Raw genomic sequence first — 20,000 nt, 5'->3', positions numbered from 1 at the left:
AAGGATCCACATATCCATCCACAGTAACAATTGGACAGCTTGAAGGGACCTTAAATGTTTCCCCAACTTGCACGTCCATTTCAAAATACGCGATTGAACACCAATACTCTGGAGCTAAAAGATACATAAAATTAAAACAAACAAAAAAAACACACACACACACAAAAAAAACCTATAAACCCATTCCAGACAATCAATCGAGCCCTTCTGCAACTGCATTTGGCATTCAGAGTAAGAGTGCACGGTCACATAAGCAAGTTCAGCGAGACAAAGGCATGGCTGCTAGCACTGAAAAATACTGCCTGCTGCAACGGACACGGGCTTGTTGGTTTTTATCTGAGCCCCCATCAATGCGAGGGGCTTTTGTGGTTACCATCTTACAAGTCTTTGTACAGTTTTTAATTCCAGTTAGATTCTGTAAACCGTCTACATCCCTGCACCTCAAGGCTATAGCTTGATTTTGCCCTCCTTCAGCATAAAGAACTAACATGTATGTGCCTATTCATGACTAGGCTGAGAAAAACTAACTCTCAAATAGGTCTGGCTTAAGATATAAGAGTAACTACCTCCTAGGTGAAGCCACTTTGCTCTATCCTCCCTGCAAAGCAAACTGGATTGGGAAAGCAGGGCAACGGGGGAAAAAACATCAAAGATCACATACTGATCTTGTCTGCACACAAGAATGGCAGGCATGGGAGAAAACAAGGAAATATTAAGCAAGAGAGCAGAACAAAATGGTGTGTTTTAACAGCAAAGAGATGCCTTTTAACTCATATTGTTTTAAAAACTGGCTACAAAGGGAAGATGGTACTTGGAAGAAGCTATCATGTGAGGAAGGGAAACCCTGACTCCCTAAGAAGATGCTACTGAAATCCAAACACTTAAGTAAGCTGGAAAAGCTGGCAAAGCACACAAAAGTGATTTTGTGTCTGTGCGTACCAGCTGCTCACGTGCTACCTGGGAGCAACTGGCTTGTCAAAACTTTCAGCAGCTTGCTGCGTGTGCTCTGAAGTGTTAAAGAGTTTCCCCCTCTTCAGATTAAAACCTAAAGCTGCCATAAGCTCAAAATCACTGGAGATTTGGGGGACTCTTTGTTGACTGTCCCATTTAACACGCAGCTTGTTGGGGAGGATAAAGAAAAATCAGCCCTACAGGATACTCAAAATAGGGGAAGCTGAGGAGTTAATGTGATAGCACCTAAACACAGGCTGGGAAAGCCAACAGGAAAAAAAGCTCTCCCAGTGCCGTAAGCAGTACTTGTTCATTACAAACTGCACACACCTACCTAGCTTAAGAAACTGTCGTTCTGGTTTTATTAGAAAAGAGTAAAATAAGGTGCCTGAATGCCTTTTTTTAATCTTCAAATAAATACTCGTGTCTCCGAGGACTGAAGGGGGTGAAATCAATAGGTGAATCAACAGGGTGAAAAAGACATACTCAGTAATACGTAATAAATACAGTTTAGCTACAGGTAAGTTCACCCAACAATTATCAACAGTTTTATTTCTGGTACTGATTTAGTCACTGGCCAATGAATAAACAACTTAAACTTTTAGATTTTTCAACTCTGCGGCAAACCTTGTGCAGGGAACAGCTTTACTGTTGTTAAAAAGAGAATATATCACCTTGCACCTGCATGGAGCTAGCTTGTACCACAAGACAAGACTTTTTTTTTTTGTTTGTTTCACAAACTTCTACCACTAATGAAGATTTTTGGAAAGAATGGAAAGATCCAACAAGGAACTTCAGCACCAAAATTCTAAGGGCAACACCTATCTTTGAGGGTATCTGGCTGCAATGAGGGACTCCTAGATTATGGATCCAAGAGGGCTTTGGCATGACCTAAGCTCCATGATGTTTCTAAGGAGGCAAGAAGTACAAATTCAGGCACGCTGCGAAGTTGAGGATGGAGGACAGTCAGAGTTCAGACACCTCTAGGATAGGAACCAGCTCAGTGTGGATTTGAGGACTGCAATTTTTGATTTGGGCAGCTAAATTCAATTCCGTTCACAGAGTACACCACTATTTCAAAACAGAGGTCCGAATTCAAAAAAGACATCACAAAATGGTTTCTCTTCTCCTTTCCTGCACTTTTGAATACACCACTCACAAATTTCACAGCACTTCATACATAAAAAAAAAAAAAAGACAGACTCAAACCATAAATTTTTCATAACATTTAGCATTACGTCTTAGATGTTACTCACCAGGATGATTTGATATAGGAGGCTGGAATGCAAGTTCATTGTGAACTGGCCCTTTAAAAGAAAACATGCATTTTGTTTTACACAAGGAAAAATAAAGTTTTCTTTCTTAACTTGTTTTCTTAAAAAAAAAAAAAGACTTATGAGGATGCCAGATGTTACAAATCCCAGTCATTTCTGAATCAATTGGCCAAATCTGATAGGGGAGGAAAATACCCACAGAGGAATTACACTTTTAGAGGTTTCCTAAAAATTCAGAAGTCGAGCAAAGCGCTCCATTAGTATCCCAGGAGGAAAGGCTGCATGCTGCTCAGGCCAGACCCAGCTCCAGCAGGGAGCACAAACCAGATGTAGCATGGAAATGTAATAAAAATAGGACTTAGGCTTCACATCTGCCCTCAAGTCGGGCAAGAAGAGAATCACTGTACAGAGACATGGGATATATGTGATATAAATCTGTCAGAAACCACACTTCATTAGTTTCACCAATCACAAAACAAGTTGCCCAGCAGGCTGTGGACTTGACCACAAGAAACAGTCCCTGAAGATGGAAAAAGCCTTAGAGAACTCATTTTCTAAAGAGAAAAAAAAAATAAAATACTGATTGTGGTCTTGGTATCGGTCAGTTTATTCTCTCCACTTTTATAAACTAACTAGGTCCCTTGGAAGCAGCAGAGAACAAGAAGGAAAGACTTAAACATAGTATTATAAGTAACAGCAGCTTTTGCAACAAGATGTCAAAACAGGCCCAACGTTGGTAGGTGTCAAAACATGCAACTTTCTGAAGTGAGAAAAGGCAGCAGCCAAGAAAAGCTTTGTGTGGTATCACCAGCCAGTTACAAATATTAATTATGGAAAGATACAGGCACTGAGAAACATTTATAGAGTATCTACAGCACCATTAAAGTTTTTTACATCCTGTATTTCTGACAAATAAGAAATGAAGCAGGATCTTAACAGAACAAAATAATGAAACTTTAGATACTTGTGGTATGGAAACCACAATTTTCTGGAGAGAAACAAGCTGAAAAGTCATTCTACCATCAACTCACGGTATATTCTCCCCTCCGCTAACAATGACTGCTGGAAACAGGTGATCTGGTTAAGTACTGTACCAGAAAATAAAGAACCGCTCTACCTTTTTGCAATAAAAATGTCAAAAAACTTGAATTTGGGTGGGGCTTTTTTTGCACTATAATCTTATCATGCATACGCTGTGCCAGACACACTAGAAGTTTGATCACTCCCCCCGCCCCTTTCCCATCTTCCACACCTTAAAACAAAAAGGCTGTGGTCTTATTTTGTAGATTTCAAAGATTTTTCAAGTTTGTGTGTCAAATGTACTCACGAACCAGGCTGTGGCAACACCACTTTATTGGCAATGACTTTACTGCACGAGCTTTCACAAAGTTCTCATAAAGCGGTTCGTGTACATGGACACACGTTTTCCAAAGCTTAATGTAGATCGTTACCTCAATAAGACACGTATTTAAAATTTCTCGAAAATAAAAACAGCCAGGAACTTCCAAGTTTTGAAAGAAAAATATCCAGACAACAGATGCCGAATCAACTTCCTTTTCCACACAGGAAATATTTACTACAGGATTGCAAAGTTTTAAAAAGAGAGATTTAGAAAAGAAATGCTAGTTTTGCTAGGTATAGTAAGACATCTGTAATGCAGATGGCATCACTATAGCTATCAGAATTTCTAATCTCTGCTGCTTTAGTGAAGAAAAGTCTATCAAGCTCATATGTAACTGTCAGAATATACTAAACACGGCAATGGTAGTTCTATAATGAGGGGGGGAAAAACAAAAAAAAAAAAAGATTTGGGGGTAAATAATAACCACAAATGAGCACCCAACGTTCAAGAAAAACTGAAAATAAAGTGATGACTTACAGTAATGTCCAGGATGCATAGGTGGATGATGCTGAAGATGGCCATTCTGGTGGTGAGGTATGGTAGGCGTGTAGGCTGCTGTCCGACTTCCAGTCCAAGTTGTAGTACTATCTAGAAAAAGAAAGGAGTGGTTGGTTTTTAAGGCAGTTTTTCAGCATCTCCCTTCTAATCCTCTATTTCTCCTGAACATTTGGAAACTGGTTTTAGAAAACTAAGAAGAGTGCACGTATGTATATACTCACTGTGATGGTAAGTAGCTGGCTGAGCTGTAAACCCATTCTGCTGAGTTCCTGGCTGAGGCCCTGAAGCAATCTGTAAGAGTCCATCACTATGGCTACCTGTCAATATACTGGTAGGTTGACCTGGTAAAAAAACACACTACCTATTCATGAACGTTCCAAAATTTTAATTAAGAAGAGCTCAGCACTACTGGGGAGGAAAATACACCCAACTAAGGGCACTGCAATACAAAGTTCCTACAAGTTTGGCTTCAGTTATTTTATTTTTTTTTTTCCACCCCCCAGAGCGTCTTAGGAAACGTGAAGCAAGATGCTCTGCATCAGCTAATTTTGACTCTGACACCCTTAATATTTTAGGAGTAGAAGTATGCAGAGAACTCTGTTTATCAACGGCATCTTTTGTTTTGCTCACATCTCATTTTGGAGGTTGAAAGGAAAGAAGAGGAGATGTCACAGGTTTTATTGACCGACAGAGCTGGAGTAGATTTGGTATGAATCCAAACAGGCCAACAGCAGGTCCCAATAAATTGCTTATTTTCAGCGTAACTACTGTTCCTGAGGAGGACGCTGCCTTTAAATTTACATTCCTCCAAAACACACTGAACAGTATTTTATTTTTTAAAATAGTGCTTGAATAGAGCTGCATACATCACTGGACTCCTTCCTGGGTTGTTTTTTTTTTTCTCCCAAATAAATATTTCAAGAATTCTCTAAGCTATAAAGGAAAACTACAGATAATTTCAGAACAGGTTAAGAGAATTTGATTTTAAAAGGCTTCAGCTCAGCCATTAACACTAAACTGATCAGCAGGTTCACAAGTACACTTGCACTCTCAAACTGGTGTGGCTAGCAGAATTGAACACATTGAAAACTTGAACTAGAACTTGAAAATGAGCTTTTTTTTCCCCTGTCCACTTGGCTCCAACAACTGTAGCACCGATGAGAAGTTAATGACTATTAACTGTTGTGCAAAGGCAACACAATTAAACTGCCATTCCCTTTTTTTCTCTGCTGGAGACAAACAGAGACACTGTATCTCAGCTTGGCAAAACTATCATTAATTTTAGCCAAAAAGTTGCGAGCTGGAATTAAAGAACATTATCAAAACACCACGCCACCGTAATTCAGATTTGATACCACGAAATGCATTACATGCAAACATTTTTGATGTTTAAAGCGACGAAGATTACGTGAAACCCCTCCAAACTTCAAGGTTTCCCTACGTTAGGGCTGCAGGACGCTGTGTAATTAACTGCTTTACCATCCTGCTGGAGTGAAGTGTGAGGTTTGACGTGGGTAAACCACACTCTTCCACTTGTACCAAATACAGATGGAAAAGAAAGAAAAAACTTCAGTGCAGCACTCCGACGGATTTGTGAAACTATTAACGAGGGCTGTCACTTTGCTAGTATGGTGGGTCATTATAAAAATAATCAAAACTGGAAGATTCCTTTTGTCAGCTGTGGAACACTAGAGAGTTGTCTGAAAATCTCTCGATACTGCCACCTTACAGTAGAGCTGTTGTCCCGCTTGCTGGTCTTAATAAAATAGTAAAATTCTTCCATTCCTACAGGAATTATTTCAACAGCCATGACGTTTTGTTAGTGGCCAATTATTTTAATGTAGTACCACTGCACCTTTGGCAGAACCAAAAGAGCTTTGTGACACTCACGTAGCGTCACGTGTCACTGAAAAAAAAAACCAGACTGAGTCGCCAGGAAGAGTTACTCAAATGATACTCCAAGTTCAAACCTTATGTTAATGCTTAGGAGACTGCCTAGATGGTATCACCATCCCCTGTGCTGCGTGGCGTGGCAGCAGCACAGTTCCAACACAAGGTCTACTTCGGCAAAAATCAGCTTTGCGCTTTCACGTTTTCGGTTTAGTACTTCCACGTAATCTCGATGATCTTACTTGTTGAAGCCACAGGAATGTTGGGAAAATTAGTGGTGCTGGTAGTGCTAGCCTCAGTAGGAGCTAACATGGCTGGGGTGCTATAAGGCTCTGTAGATGCCCTGTTACTTGGTGGGTGCTGGATGGTTTGGACTGAATGGCCTTCGGCAGAAGACAACGACGGCTGCCCCTCGTAGTCATGAACGTATTCGTCTTTCACCAACATGCTTGATGGAGCTGTGAAGAAGCAAAGGGTTAAACAGGCAAAGCAAATCTATTTTCTGAGTTTAACTACAAATTGCATTGCTACTTTCAAGCCATAACGACGCTATTAAAACTACTGGGGGGGGAGGGAGGATTTAACCTCTATCAACATTGCCAAAGCACAAATTACAAATAAACGCTTCGAGTCAGCAGCAGGAAATTTTAAAGCATAACTGGGTGGAAAAGCAAACTGTTTATTTTGCTTATTGCTATCAACCAAGGGGTTTAGTCCGACAGCAGTAAGACTCCAACAGCATTTTGGTTTCATGGTTAATAAAAAGGAAAAAGGTGCTTTTTGTCAAGCACCTAACTCGATGTTAACGCAGTAGCTAATAAACCAATTCCTAGTGTAAGATTATGAACATAAATAAAGCCCCTGTGAAAAATGAAATTCGTGAACACAGCACCAAGAACTTCACGCATGCCTTAAGCGACTCCCATTCAAATTGACCAGAAACATCAAATTCACATTCAAAACCAACGTCACACCACTCTGTGCTTAACAACGTAGCCAACTAACTCAGAATATTGCACATAGAGCATAAGGAAATTATTACCTTTGCCACTACAAGAGTTTATTTCTTTATCTCCTATGGAGCATGTTCAAGTAAAACTCTTACACTACATTAGCTCCCATGCTCATTTTTAAAGCAGCTTTAAATATATTGAAATCTGACAGACATTCTGGTTCCTGCTGCAAAAAGAGTAGCACGACAAGGAAACACTTATTATGTATTTAACTGCTGGCTAATAAGCTTTGAGTCTGTAAAAAAGAAAAATCATTTTTCAGAAGACACAGGTAACAATAGAAATGAGCAGAGGTGAGCTCACAAGTTAAAGCTTGGGAAGTTAACAGTTTGATGGGTTGTTTGGGTTGGGTTTTTTTTTTTAAGTCATTTGTGCTTGAATTCTTCTAATACTGTGCTAAAAAAATGGGATTTACCCAGATATTTTTCTCTATGAATTCCTTCTGGAGGGGAAAAAAAAAAAACCCTCAGTTTTGAGATAAAGCAGTTACCAGCTGTACAATGTCAGATTTCTGAATAATGTTCATTGGACATTTAATGTCCAATTTCTCTCAAGTTTCATGGAGAGCAAGAATATTAGACTGCTTCATTCAATTGCATAATAAATACAGAATTTCTGTAATTTTCTTGTTAAACTACTTATTAAATCAGAAGCATCTATTATTCCCAATTCAATTAATTAGTACATCTCACAGATGCATGCATTCTTGGGTGGTTTTTTGATGGGTTTGAGGTTTTTTTCTTCCCAATTAGCTGCAACCAACAGCGAGGTTTTGGGGGTTTGTTGGGGTTTGAAAGTTGCAGACAATGCAAACAGAACTTACCTACTAGCTGAGCTGAAGCCTCAGTTTAAAGAATTTATCAATGCTCGCCTCTCATATGTTATTTAGCTGATTTTTAAAATCAGAGAGACAAATGCATTTCCATCTGCTCTCTATACTCCCTCCCAAGGTGTTTTGCCAATGATCAGGCCTAGCATAAAGGGCACAGCCAGCAGAAAGATGAACCAATAACCAAATTGTGTTTGATACAGAAGGGTCAGCACATGGGTGAGCGCTGGGGGTACAAACCAGTCAGATTATACATAATGGACATCAATCACACCGACCCCAACAACGACACCGCACGACCAACAGTGGGTGGGATAAATGGTGACATGCAGTCTCCCATAGAAGGGACGGGAGACAACCGAGTCAACAAGCCAAACACATCAGACCAAGGAAGCCACACACTGAATCTCTGCACAGCCCACATTTAGAAAGGCCAGAGCTGACTGAAGCCCAGTCCCAGGGAGGCGGGAGGTCCTTCCCCAACAGGGAACTCTGCACAGGGCACCCACCTCACACACAGACACTGCCCCTCCTGCGAGGGGTCCCAGCTTTTATCCCTGCGTGGGACACCTGACCTTGGGTTACTCACTGCGGGACCCCTGGGGCTCCTTTACCCAACGGCTCTGTCTGCCAGGCCGCCCACCCTGGGGGGAAGCCTAAAGGCAAACTCACCCCCCGCCCCTTTGGGAAGGGCTGTGGGAATCACCCAGACATCAACCTTAATTTGGGGCTTGGGGTTGAAACCCCAGCAATTCACGGGGAGACACACAGGAATAAACTGTGCATGTACTGAAGAGTTTTAACACAGTTTGTGCCTGTAGAAATGCAAGAGTAAACAGAACTACTTACCAGAACTCTGTAGTGTCAGTCCTGAGAGATCTTTAAAAAGAAGAAAAAGAAAAGGGGGTGTGGAGGATTATATACACTGAGATCTTCAACAATATTTGAACATTACTTTATAAACCTTTACAAATTAGTACTACAGACTCTACATATTTATTATACCCCCTCCATCACAACACAAGCCTCAACGTTAAGTTACTCCTAGGATACACATCAACTGTAAGCACTGGGTTCAAAGCCAACAGAAAGGCTTAAACAGAAGCCACAAGCTGTTCTTTCAAATTTGGAATAAAGGTAAAAGAATAATTCCATTAAGAAGACAGACAAGAGCATATGAGAGCAGTTTATAATTAGACCATTAAAAGTTAATGTTTCTAATTTAGGCCTGCATTTTCTACACTCAAAACATTTTACATTCCATTCCCACTGTTCCATTTGAAATCAAGAGTCTACTTACCGATGCCAGGCGATACTACACGCTCATAATGGTAAGGATTTACACAGACACTGTCACATTTTAAGTCAAAAGCATACTGACAATATTTAACATGCTTGAGTTCATTTTTATGAAGATCAGGCCACCTCCAAAGACGAGCGTAAATCACATGAGGGAATCCCTTGCGACCAGCCACCTAAAAAGTCAGACACAAAAGTTGATTGGGAAAGTAGCAAGACATTTCACTTTACTTAGTGAGGAGCAAAGCTGGAAGAGGACAAACAACAACACAACCTCTCTCCATCATCAAAATATGAAAAAAAAAAGGTGGTGTACAGTTTACCCAAGTTCTGTACTCAACAGAAATAAATTTCTATTAGGGTTTTGCTATGGTTAAGTCAACACTGTGATTCTTAAGAAAAAATACTGGATACAAAATGGCAGAAGCAGAATTTGTGCTTAATGTAGTATGTATGGTCACCTTCCCCACCATGGATGATGAAGGAGCTTTGCCCCAGAAGAAGAGGAACGAGGCACTAAGCTACACTATAAGGAATTTACAAGTAGAAGAATGCCAATCCATTATACTGGAAAAAAAAATAAATAAATTAAATAAATGCTTCTAGGGTAGACAGAAAGCTAGCCAGCAAACATGACAGCTGTCCTGGAACAAGGAAGTCACAACCCAAGCTATACAGGTACTGAGTACTGACGATGTAAGGCTAACATAAATCCTCAGTGCAGACTCCTTGGAGTACCTTAGCAAGGGATCACGGGTCTTTCTTCACACTGCTGACCAACACAGAGCTAACAGAAGCTTGTAGTGAAAATACCAGGATAAAACAGCCGAATTTGTTACGTGACCCTGCTTTTTACTGCCACACACACACTCGTTTAGAACGGCTGATCCAACGCCTTCTGCTCCTCGTGAAAAAAAATAATCAACTACTGCAGCAGTCCAGAGCTCCAGCCACAAAACATGCCTACAAATGGGGGCGAGGAGGGATGCAAGAGAAGAGCTACTCTTCCTCAACACTCTAGGATCCTGCGTCACTCACTTTCGCTCCAGCTTCACTAGGAGGAAAACATCTGATTTTTCACTTGTACTAACCTGAAGCCTCCCATCCAGCGTTCTCTGTATTGTAACACACTTGCTAGGATGAGCTCCATTTGTGGTTATAGCTGTAATCAAAGAATCCAATTCATCTTTTTTCTCCTTTAGCTTTTTAACTAAACTTTCAATTGCGCGTTTTGCAAAAGTTTCACTCTCTCCACCTTGTCGATGGCACATCAAGCTGTGAACAATGCTCAGACAAGCATCATTACTTGTTGGCGTGTTAGTAATAGACATATTGTCCATTTGTCACAGCTTTTTTCTTTCAGATCAAATGTCAGTTTTGGGGGCTGTTATGATTTTCAAGCTGATGAACAAGAGATGATCCAAGTTAAGTGTTAGATGTACTGTCTCTTGGTAAAACCTAGGAGGAAAAAATATCTACATTAGAATTGTTTTTAACAAATTGCAGATCATGTTTCTAAGGAAGTCTGTGGCTTTTTGCTTCTTTTATTTTCAAGCTAAGTGCAGGATATTAAAAGCACATGAAAAAAACTGCATTGCTTGTCCCATGATAGCTAAAACATGCTTAAGACACTGCTTGCACAGTTTTAGATATAAGATTTCTTTTTTTTTTCCCCTAGTAACAATATTTAAATAAAGATTATAGTTTATATACATGTACACATAGTATGTACATATAGAAAGGTAGGGATTATTAGATGAACAGGCTCTGAACGAGGAAAAGGAGAACAGTGACAATAATTTCCTATGGTTTATACTGGTAGGATGAAACCAAGTGAAAATACTGACTGGGAATGAAGGGGCATTGATTTAAACCCAATTTGAATAGTGAAGAAGCATGAATGCACACCAGAATCATCTGTCATCTTTATGTAATAATCCTGCTCAAATAGTTTCAGCTACGTTCTGACCTCAGACTAACTCTATTTCTCTCTGCTAATCAGAAAGGCACAAATTGTACCTGGCCATTAGCTTAATACACATTTCTGTAAATTAGCATCGTGTCTATCTTCGTATCTGAAAATCCCAACTGGCACCTTTGTCTTTCCTTGTTTGGATCCAGCTGCTTCTGGATCAAGACGAAGCAACTGAAGTCACTGAAAAAGCACTTCCAAATTGTCTCCAACAGAACTGCCTTAATTACACTGAATATAAGATGAGGAGTAAGCCCCTCCTAACACATTCGGCCTTTAAACTCCATTTGTTAAGAACCTGCAGCGGTTTCTGGTCGTGAAGTCATCCTTCTCCAAGCCAGCAAACCTCACCCTCCTGAAGTTTCATTTAATTCACAAATTAGAAGAAGAGCTGGCCTGATTTTCTCAGTTCTGAGCAAGCTAATTACTACGTTTTATCCAGAAACATAGGACAGCAGGTTTTGTGCACTCACAGAAAAGGAGTCTCATGTCAAAAAAGCTGCTTTGGTTCTTCAAGTAGTCGCCCACAAACACCATTCTCTCAACTCTGGGGTCTGGCTTTCTTAAGACACTGGTAGCAAATATACAAAGGGATTTTTAAAATATAAAAAGTGATTGGACTACATTTACATTTTCTGAGTCAGCTTAAAATATAAGCCTTTCCAAAACTAACACGTTCTCAGCAATTTAAATCAAATATATTTGAGTTCAACGGTTAAGGGGAAAAAGTTTGTTCGCATCGTCTGAGGAACACATCCAGGCAAAGACCTGTTACTGCGCTGGAATTTACCATGTTATCAGAGGTACAGTAGCAGCAGCTATTTGTTGGAAACAAAGGAGTTGCACAAAAAATAAGAGTGGGACGTTAATTTACAAAGGTAACGCATCACACAAATTACAGTGTGAACGCAAGGCTTCCCTTCCTGTAAAAGGAATAATACTGTAACACAAATCCAGCACTACTATAAAAGGAAACAAAGTCTGCCCTATTTAATATTTTCTCCAATTTCAACTTTAATACAGCATGCTTTGGTATAGTTAGGAAAAAAAAAAAACCAACCCACACATGGCAAAGCCTTCCCCCCACCCACCCCCCTCCATTTTCAATAGTTTTCTTCTTTTGTAAGGATGCTTCTGGACCTAATTTCTCCTAAAGGAAAACAATGACCTCAAAGTTTGACTATGATAATTTTACCTAGATATTAAAAGTTTCTCCCTCAATGTTAGGGTTTTTTACGCTTCAACTCAGTAAGCCTCTTTGAAAAGTCAAGCTTAACCTGCCAGTCATTCTCCATGGCAACTCGCACTCGCCTAAATCCATAAAAGCTTGCCAGATAAAAAAGAATAGAACATCATTTTTCTTAAATATGAAACAGCATCCCAGATAGATATGCGTAAGTAATCATAAATAAGTGACTTGATAAAACTATTAGCCAAAAGAGCTTTAAATAAAGAGATGCTTAAAATTAGACGTGCAGCTCTATCTTCTACACCCCTAAAACCCATGAATGAGAATCTTGCTTGCTGACTTTCAGAAGACTAAGATCAAGCAAAGAAATCCTTATTAAGTGGAATGATCTTCAGAAATGTTGAGTCACCCCTCAGCTGCCACTGCGCTCAATAGGAGCTTCTGACTGTTCAGCACTTTTGAAAGCCGGGCCACTTGTTTAGGATTTTGAATCCCGTTACACGCCGCTGGTGCGTAATTGCATGGCAATTCAGGAGCCTCCCTGTAGAAGTCCCTTCCACACAAATCCGCTATTTAATCTCGTCGTTTCGATCCCCAGAAAAAGGGGGGGAGGTCAGTGGCTATCGATCTGATTGATAATATTGATAAAATGCTGTGACGTGTTTCTCCTGAAGCACCAGAAGCATTAGTATGTTGAACAGAGCAGCCAAGTTTTTACGTTCCACAAATTTAGTTTCTCACAAAATAGCTCTACAAGCCTATCTCTGACTGAGTCACACATTCAAGAAGTGCCTTAACACCTTCTTACTATATTACTTTCATGTGTGCAAATAAAAGCAAAATGCAATCTTAATGAGTTTTATTTTTAGAAGATAGCCTTTGAAGATAAGGTTCCAGCATGCCCTCAGACGTGGAGAGCTAGATGTTCTGCAAAACAGCAGCAGCACGCTCGTGGGATTTAACTTGTACTTGATGCAAGAATGAAACTTCAAAATCGCTCCTTAGCACGTCCCCCCCCCCACTCAAGTAGGTGATCCCACACTACAGCTCAAGCTTAGATTTACAGTGGAATAGGTAGGGCCAAATATACTGAGCAAAGAGCTGCTTACTTCCCTTTATCTAGGAATTTCATAGAAAAAGAGATGGGTGAGAGTGTGCTTTGGGGGAAAAGGGGCCGAGAGAAGAGTCAGGGAACATACAAAAAGCAGCAGCAGGAGACATCGCTTACAGCGGAGCTCTCAGCTTCACCTCCCAAGGAACAAAAAGGTATTTCTCACCCTTTTGCTATGATGTGACACGAGCAGAACGCAGAAGTTAAAAAAAAAAAAAAAAAAGGTAAGATGATGTGAAACGCTAAGAAGTTACAAAGTTCTAGAGAAGATACCTCTATGTAATAGAAAAGTCATTTATTTCAGTAACAGGTATGTTACAAAATAAGAGAGCAACAACGAGTGTTCTGCAATAAATCTGAAATACAGGAACAAGAATAAGATCCTCTGAAGAGGAGACAAATCTGAAAGACAAAAGAAGTCAAGATTGCCGGGTAATTAAAGCCACCTTTGATGAGCTGTAGCGAACGCGCCACTATCTCAGAGAACTGATAAGCAACCATGAGCTGAAACTCTTTCCTTCGAGACTGATGCAGACTTGAGCAAACAACCGTAATTCTGCCCTGCATCCTACTTCCCCGCGGCTGCCTCGCTGAAGGGTGATGTGTCTTTTTAGCCTGCACAATGAAATTCAAAACATGAAGCAGCTGTCTAAAATTAAAAATGCAACACTGGTGCCACATGCCTCATTTTCACGTCTGTGGATAATTCTGCCAGAAATGGTTACCTGAACAATATAAATAGATTCTAAAAACACAGACCTCTGTAACAGCATGCTACCTCATATAACGAAAATCAAATATATTATTGACTTATTTACGTGGAAGTAACATTACTGAGCTCTCACACTGGTGCTTTGATTGCACTTACATTTATCTTATGGGCAGAAAAGAAAAATAAGCACCACACTGACTCAAACTATTCCACTGCTCTCAGATCAACTGCTACATTCTCTTTCTCAAAGCCACGATCATTTTACTAACGTGACTAGAAAACAGGGTTTAATGTTCAGCATCTTCTGCTCCTCAGAGCTCCAGGAGAGCACTTCCCCAAAAAAAAAAAAAAAAAAAAAAAAAGAGCAAAGTACAAAAAGCCAACGAGATCTCACCCAACGGGATAATCAATGCATTTATGGAACGGAAAATTACTCTTCCACCTTGTTTGCCAGCATCTCTCTTCAGCTGCACCAGCAAGAGAATATTCTAAGCTGGCACAGTGCTTTTAACACGCCAAAAAACAAGAGGATCAAAACCAGCATGAGCCATGGCTTCCAAATATTTGCAGCAACTCTTCAGGCAGCAAACTAGGTATTTAAGAGATACGATCATTTGGAAGGTCTCACACAAGGCCTGAGACTTGCTGAGGTGTATTTCAGTTTGAAATTCTTCACCTAAAAAGCATGCAGACGCACAGACACACACGCACGGTCAGAAGAAGGTGCAAGGGGGTTCGAAAATGAAAAGTTTTTTCTGCTTTTCGCGGTTAGAAAAAAAAAACCACAACAACACACGGACTCGATTTCCCTGCTTTTACAGTTGTATAGAAGTTCAATCAAGACCTAAGGGTAGGGGCTGCTAAAAAAAAATTTAAAAAAACAACAAAACACAACAAAGATTTCACCTAAACCCCTGTCAAATTTTGGAACTTATCTGAACAATTTCTTCCTCCAAACAATTCCCGTTTCCGCTACTCTAACGCGGTTGAAATTTGCTGAGGAGTTACAAACCCAGATTTTTTTAAAAAGAACCCCCATTCTTTCTACGTATTAAGAACAGCCTTAAATGAAGACTTTTTACCCTCACAAGTCACTTATCTTCACCCTCTCCTCCCACAAAACCCACACTTTGCGATTTGGGGAGAACGATCAACCCCAAACAAGAAAAGGAAATAATACGCTTACGCAGACAAACCAGGCGGTTATGGATGGAGCTGGAAGTCAGGGAATATGATCCAGGCAATCAGCAATCCAACAGCTTGGGCAAGACGGTTAATCCAGGCTCGACGCTGATATGATACGCCACCCTTATTCATTTACAGTAGGGTTTAAACCAATCGCAGCTGCGGAGGGATCAAATTCACCAAGAAACTCGGTCTAAAAATGTGACAGTCCAAATGCCACTCGATAATTACTTTAAGATATGGGCAAAAGGCCAAAACCCCCTCCATGTCACTTTGTTAGCGTATATTTTATTCGTTACGTTTCTAGAGCAAACTAAGTATCTTCCAGAGACAACGCGACACTCCTGGAGACTTCGCTGTTTGCAGAACAAATCACAGAAGTAGGAGCGCTCAAGTAATCCTTTGTTTTAAAAACTAAGATGCTAAGAATTAAGATGCTAAGATGCCAAGAATTAGATACAGAAAAATACACAGTGATGTATTTAATGAAAAAAAAAAAGTTTAAAAATACAGTACAGCCTTAGCACAACTGGAAAAATAGTTCCTGCAGGTGTCAGGGCAGTCAACGGCCCTTTGAAAAGTTTTTGATGGAGAAAGGGAAATGGTCTTGTAAAATCAGCTCGGAAAAGACACAGGGCTGAATGTCCAGAGATGCTGGTGGGGAAGGCTGCTAGCGGTGCCCAACAGGGGAGGCCGGGGAAGAGGCAGCACACGCTGCCCGATCAGCAAAGAATGCAAGCTAGATTTGCAACCGCGTGCACAAGAAGCCTGAAATAAACAGTTGGGATGGAAATCCAACCAGGCTGCGAAGTTAAAAATCAAAGAAAAAAAAAAAATTAAATTATTCTACATGTGCTAAAGATCAGATGACACATTTGGGGCTCAGGAAGCCTTTAAACGGCAAGACTGAGACAGATTTGTCATCTTTTTGTACAAACGGATCAGGTAACAGTCCTGTGTCACCTCAGAGCACTTCAGATGATCGCTGGAGGTCCCTTCCAACCAAACTGTTCTAATTCCAAATAACACACACACAGATTTTTAGCAGCAGTTATGCAAAAATGCTCTATGATGCATGTAAATATAAAGGCCTGAGAATTTTTAATACCAGTATAAGGGCTGGTGTTACAACCACGTACAGGGATGCTAAAGATAATAACATAAGGCAAATAAGTGTGTTTAATGGCATTCACCAGGTACAATTCAGCATTTTGATCTATGCTACGAATCTTAAGATAACTTGGCCACCATCCATCATAACATACTGTAGAAGGGTCTAAGCAAGTCAGCAAATCTGCAGGCAGAATATCCTTTGTGATGAGCCACGACTCAAGTATTACCACTACAGTCTTCAAAAAGGAAGAAAAAAAAAAAAAAAAAAAAAAGCTCCCAAGGTCTGAGCTTCCAAGTAAAAAAGAAATTAAAACATGTATATTGCAGTAACAAAGAAAAACCACAGCCAGATCAAGGCCTGTGGTGCCCGTATGATGTCGAAGGGAAAGATGCACCGCCTGCAATTCACATACTGGGGTGAAGAGGGAAATGAATTAATGTAAAATAAAATATCTTAATGACCAAAAGCCTATTTCTAAGTTGCAAATATGAAGGTAATTTGGGGAAAAAAACGATCTAAGAAAAAAAAAATAGAGGAATTGTTTGCTTGAAGCTGCCACCGATGCTCGGGGAGGGAACATGATTTCCCAGTTAACAGCCATCCCAGTCACAGATTTCCAGCATTTTGATCCCAGGCAGTAATGTAATGCTAACGAACTGGCTAATTAGAATAGCGTACAAATTGACATCTTGCTAGAACATTTCACACGAATAAAGGAGAAGAAAGGCTCTTGCATAAGCTGTTGCCTCCAAAATTAGACAACCACAAAGATGTCAGAAAAGCAGCACATACATTTGATAGCTTTTAACCACCAAAACATTACTACAGAGTTTTGCTGTTTAATAATGCAGTGGTAGAAGTTTTATGATAAACATGATAAAGAAAAATCCATAAACCAATAAAACAAAAGGCAGCTCGTGATTTGATGAAGATATGAATAAGTGATTAAACTGCAGATACTTTCCAGCACATTAGACTATTATCTACTTGCCCAAAGGGTGAACAGGAACAAAATGTTTGTAGACATAAGAACAATTAGCATCAAAGAGCAAGAGAAAGAGGACTAAGAAGATACTACACTCGCACCGTTCTCTGCACAGCAAGAGCTAACATTCCCCAGAATACTATTTTTGTGCGTGCATCTGAATCATCAGTATCAATTCTGCTCATCTCACTGTCAGTAGCTACAAAAAATTTAAGACACATGACAGCATAAAAGGAACTGGAGAAGAGTTTGAAGACAACTCTGAGTGGCAACTCTTTCATCTTAACATAAATCCGCAGTTAAAAAGCACGAGCAGCCATTTCTTTGTGGAAGAGACTGATGTGATGTAGCTGCCCAACTGCAGCTCTCAGCATCTTTACTCCTCTCAGCTTCCACCTGTGCACTTCAGCTGCTTTCAAGAGCTCTTTACAAATTCAACAGACTGATCCTGTAAAGGGAGCAAACATTTCTGCTGCACAAGGTTCCAGGTTGTGTTTTGTTTTGGTTTTTTTTTTTTTCCTTTTTTTCAATCTCGTTCAGTCAAAACCACATCCAAATACTTATCTTGTCTGGGAATGTGTAGGGGGGGGGGAAAGGATGAGAAAGGTAGCGATACTATGCTGATGTGACTACTGAAGCACTTGTTTTCAATCTCCTAGAAAGTTGTATTTTTTCATTTTGGTTCCCCTTTCCCTCTCTCTGCTTTTTCTTTCTGAGAAAGTGTACAGCTGAAAAAAACCCTCCTCTTTTCAATACAGGCTTCTGTACGGTCAGAGAAGGAAGACTAAGGCACGTTACACCACATGAGTGGCAAGGGCAGCAAACTCTACAGCTGGATCTGTTTCCACAACGCAGATCTGGGTCCCCCCAAGCTACCTCACCTCCAAGAAGGCACCCTTAGGTGTCCAACCAAGCAAAAGGTCATACCCTCCTTATCCCAGCACCCCGGGGGTAAGGAGGGGATAAACACCTGGCAAAGGGCAGGAGAGTTCAGAAAGCACAAAGTGGTGGAGTCCTCGCCACAGACCGACAGAGCAAACCTGAACTCCTCCTTCAGAGTTATCCTGCAAGACCCATCTTCTTGCAGAAGGCTTCCTTCAACAAGGACAAACAGTAATTTGTCAAAACCTCACAAACAGAAGAAACAATTGTGGCTATGCCAAGCAATAAAAGGAAGAGCCAAACCTTGCTCAGGCAGAAGCGGTGTGATTTTTCACTTGTACGTAATGTTTCGATACCCTAGCAATAGGTGTATTAGATAACATCTGTTCTTTATTGTAATCTGCACAGGGATAATGTTCTCTGCATTTGTTCGAGCTTACAAAATAAAAAAAAAAAAAAAAAATCACCTCTGGGCAAAGCGAGCATGGAAAATTCCAGTCCCAACCAAAAGCCGAGTTTTTCACAAGGTTAACAACGTAGGAAAACAGAGTCCTAAAATTCCAGCAGGACCTTAACAACAGCACGGCGACCGATCTGCTCTCAGCACCTTTGTTCTCCACTAAATCTGTTGATACCTCCCAAAACTCACATCCCTATTGTGCTAGCTGCGCCTGAACGCATTATGTAAAGAGAAAAAAAAAAAAAAAAAAAAAAAAAAAAAAAAGAATTCTAATCAGTTTGAGACACTTACTGCTTCTCTTTAGGCTTCAGCTCTTTGAAATAAAGTTTCTATATCAATATTAAACACGCATGCTTATGCAACAAGCAAATCAAAAGAGGTTGATGAATGCAAAGTGAGAAGAAACTCCTTCCAGTAGCAATCCGGCCAAGATAAGAGGAGGGCCAGAAGGACAAGTTGCCTACTGATTATCATGACGCCAGAGTACAAAAACAGGTTTAGTTTTATAGGGCAGTACAGCTATTTCAGCAACCTTGCGGGGAATTACCTCCATTACTGAACGAAGCACCAACAGTCCAAGAGTGTCACAATTTAAAAGATGACAGCTAGAGCCGAGCCTGAAATCCCTCTCGCCTGTTGACAGTGGCAACACCGTTCTTAACCGAGATAATTTGAGAAGTGGTGGTAAAAGACACCACGATCCTTGCTCCGACCGTATATATTTGACAACAATTGGTTTGCTGTCGGACAATTTAGGCTCTAAGTAGTAACACACCTAACCCACAACTACATTACCCCATAAATTAATCAGCTTTCCGTGGTAAAACCTACGAGACTGAACTACTCAGCAAGTCACAAACCTCCCCCCCAACACCCCAACACACCACCTCCCCCCAGAAAAGGGGATGGGAAGGAAAAAACTATAAAGAAGGAGTAATCTTTAATTACCAGCCCTTGTGCTGAGCAGCCCCGCGCTGTCTGAACCTCAGCTAAAAGCACCGTTCTCTGGTATGGCAAAGAAGATGGCAGATTTTGGAAGAACTAAACGCGAAGCGGCTCACACCAAACCATCCCCGGGTATTTTTTTTTTTAGCGTGAGGGAATAAGAGCCCCGAAGAGAGCGAAGAAAGCACCGGAGGAAAGTTTAACTGGGGACAGGTCGGCTGGAGAGCCTTTAGGAGAACGCACCGAGATTTTTAAAAAATAATACTAAAAGTTTGGCGGCGGGGGGGGG

The 20,000-nt window shown here is 40.5% G+C and overlaps 1 protein-coding gene across 1 annotated transcript in view; it reads right to left on the bottom strand.

Moving 5' to 3' along the window:
* Positions 1 to 10,614, bottom strand: part of SMAD4 (SMAD family member 4) — a 17,507-nt gene extending 6,893 nt beyond the window's left edge. Inside the window, exons 1-8 of the mRNA XM_026867006.1 lie at positions 10,248 to 10,614; positions 9,158 to 9,332; positions 8,707 to 8,736; positions 6,258 to 6,473; positions 4,347 to 4,466; positions 4,105 to 4,215; positions 2,208 to 2,258; positions 1 to 114 (exon numbers count right to left, since the gene is read on the bottom strand). The exon at positions 1 to 114 is cut by the window's left edge and continues 70 nt beyond it. Coding sequence (XP_026722807.1) covers positions 1 to 114; positions 2,208 to 2,258; positions 4,105 to 4,215; positions 4,347 to 4,466; positions 6,258 to 6,473; positions 8,707 to 8,736; positions 9,158 to 9,332; positions 10,248 to 10,496 — 1,066 coding nt within the window. The 5' untranslated portion in view covers positions 10,497 to 10,614. The remainder of the gene's footprint in view (positions 115 to 2,207; positions 2,259 to 4,104; positions 4,216 to 4,346; positions 4,467 to 6,257; positions 6,474 to 8,706; positions 8,737 to 9,157; positions 9,333 to 10,247) is intronic.
* Between the last annotated feature and the right edge of the window lie 9,386 nt (positions 10,615 to 20,000).

Source organism: Athene cunicularia, unplaced genomic scaffold, assembly GCF_003259725.1.
Source record: "Athene cunicularia isolate RWA unplaced genomic scaffold, athCun1 SCF_10, whole genome shotgun sequence".
In the NCBI taxonomy this organism is placed as follows: domain Eukaryota; kingdom Metazoa; phylum Chordata; class Aves; order Strigiformes; family Strigidae; genus Athene; species Athene cunicularia.
Note: the sequence above shows the minus strand (reverse complement) of the source record. Positions and strands in the feature narration are given on the sequence as shown.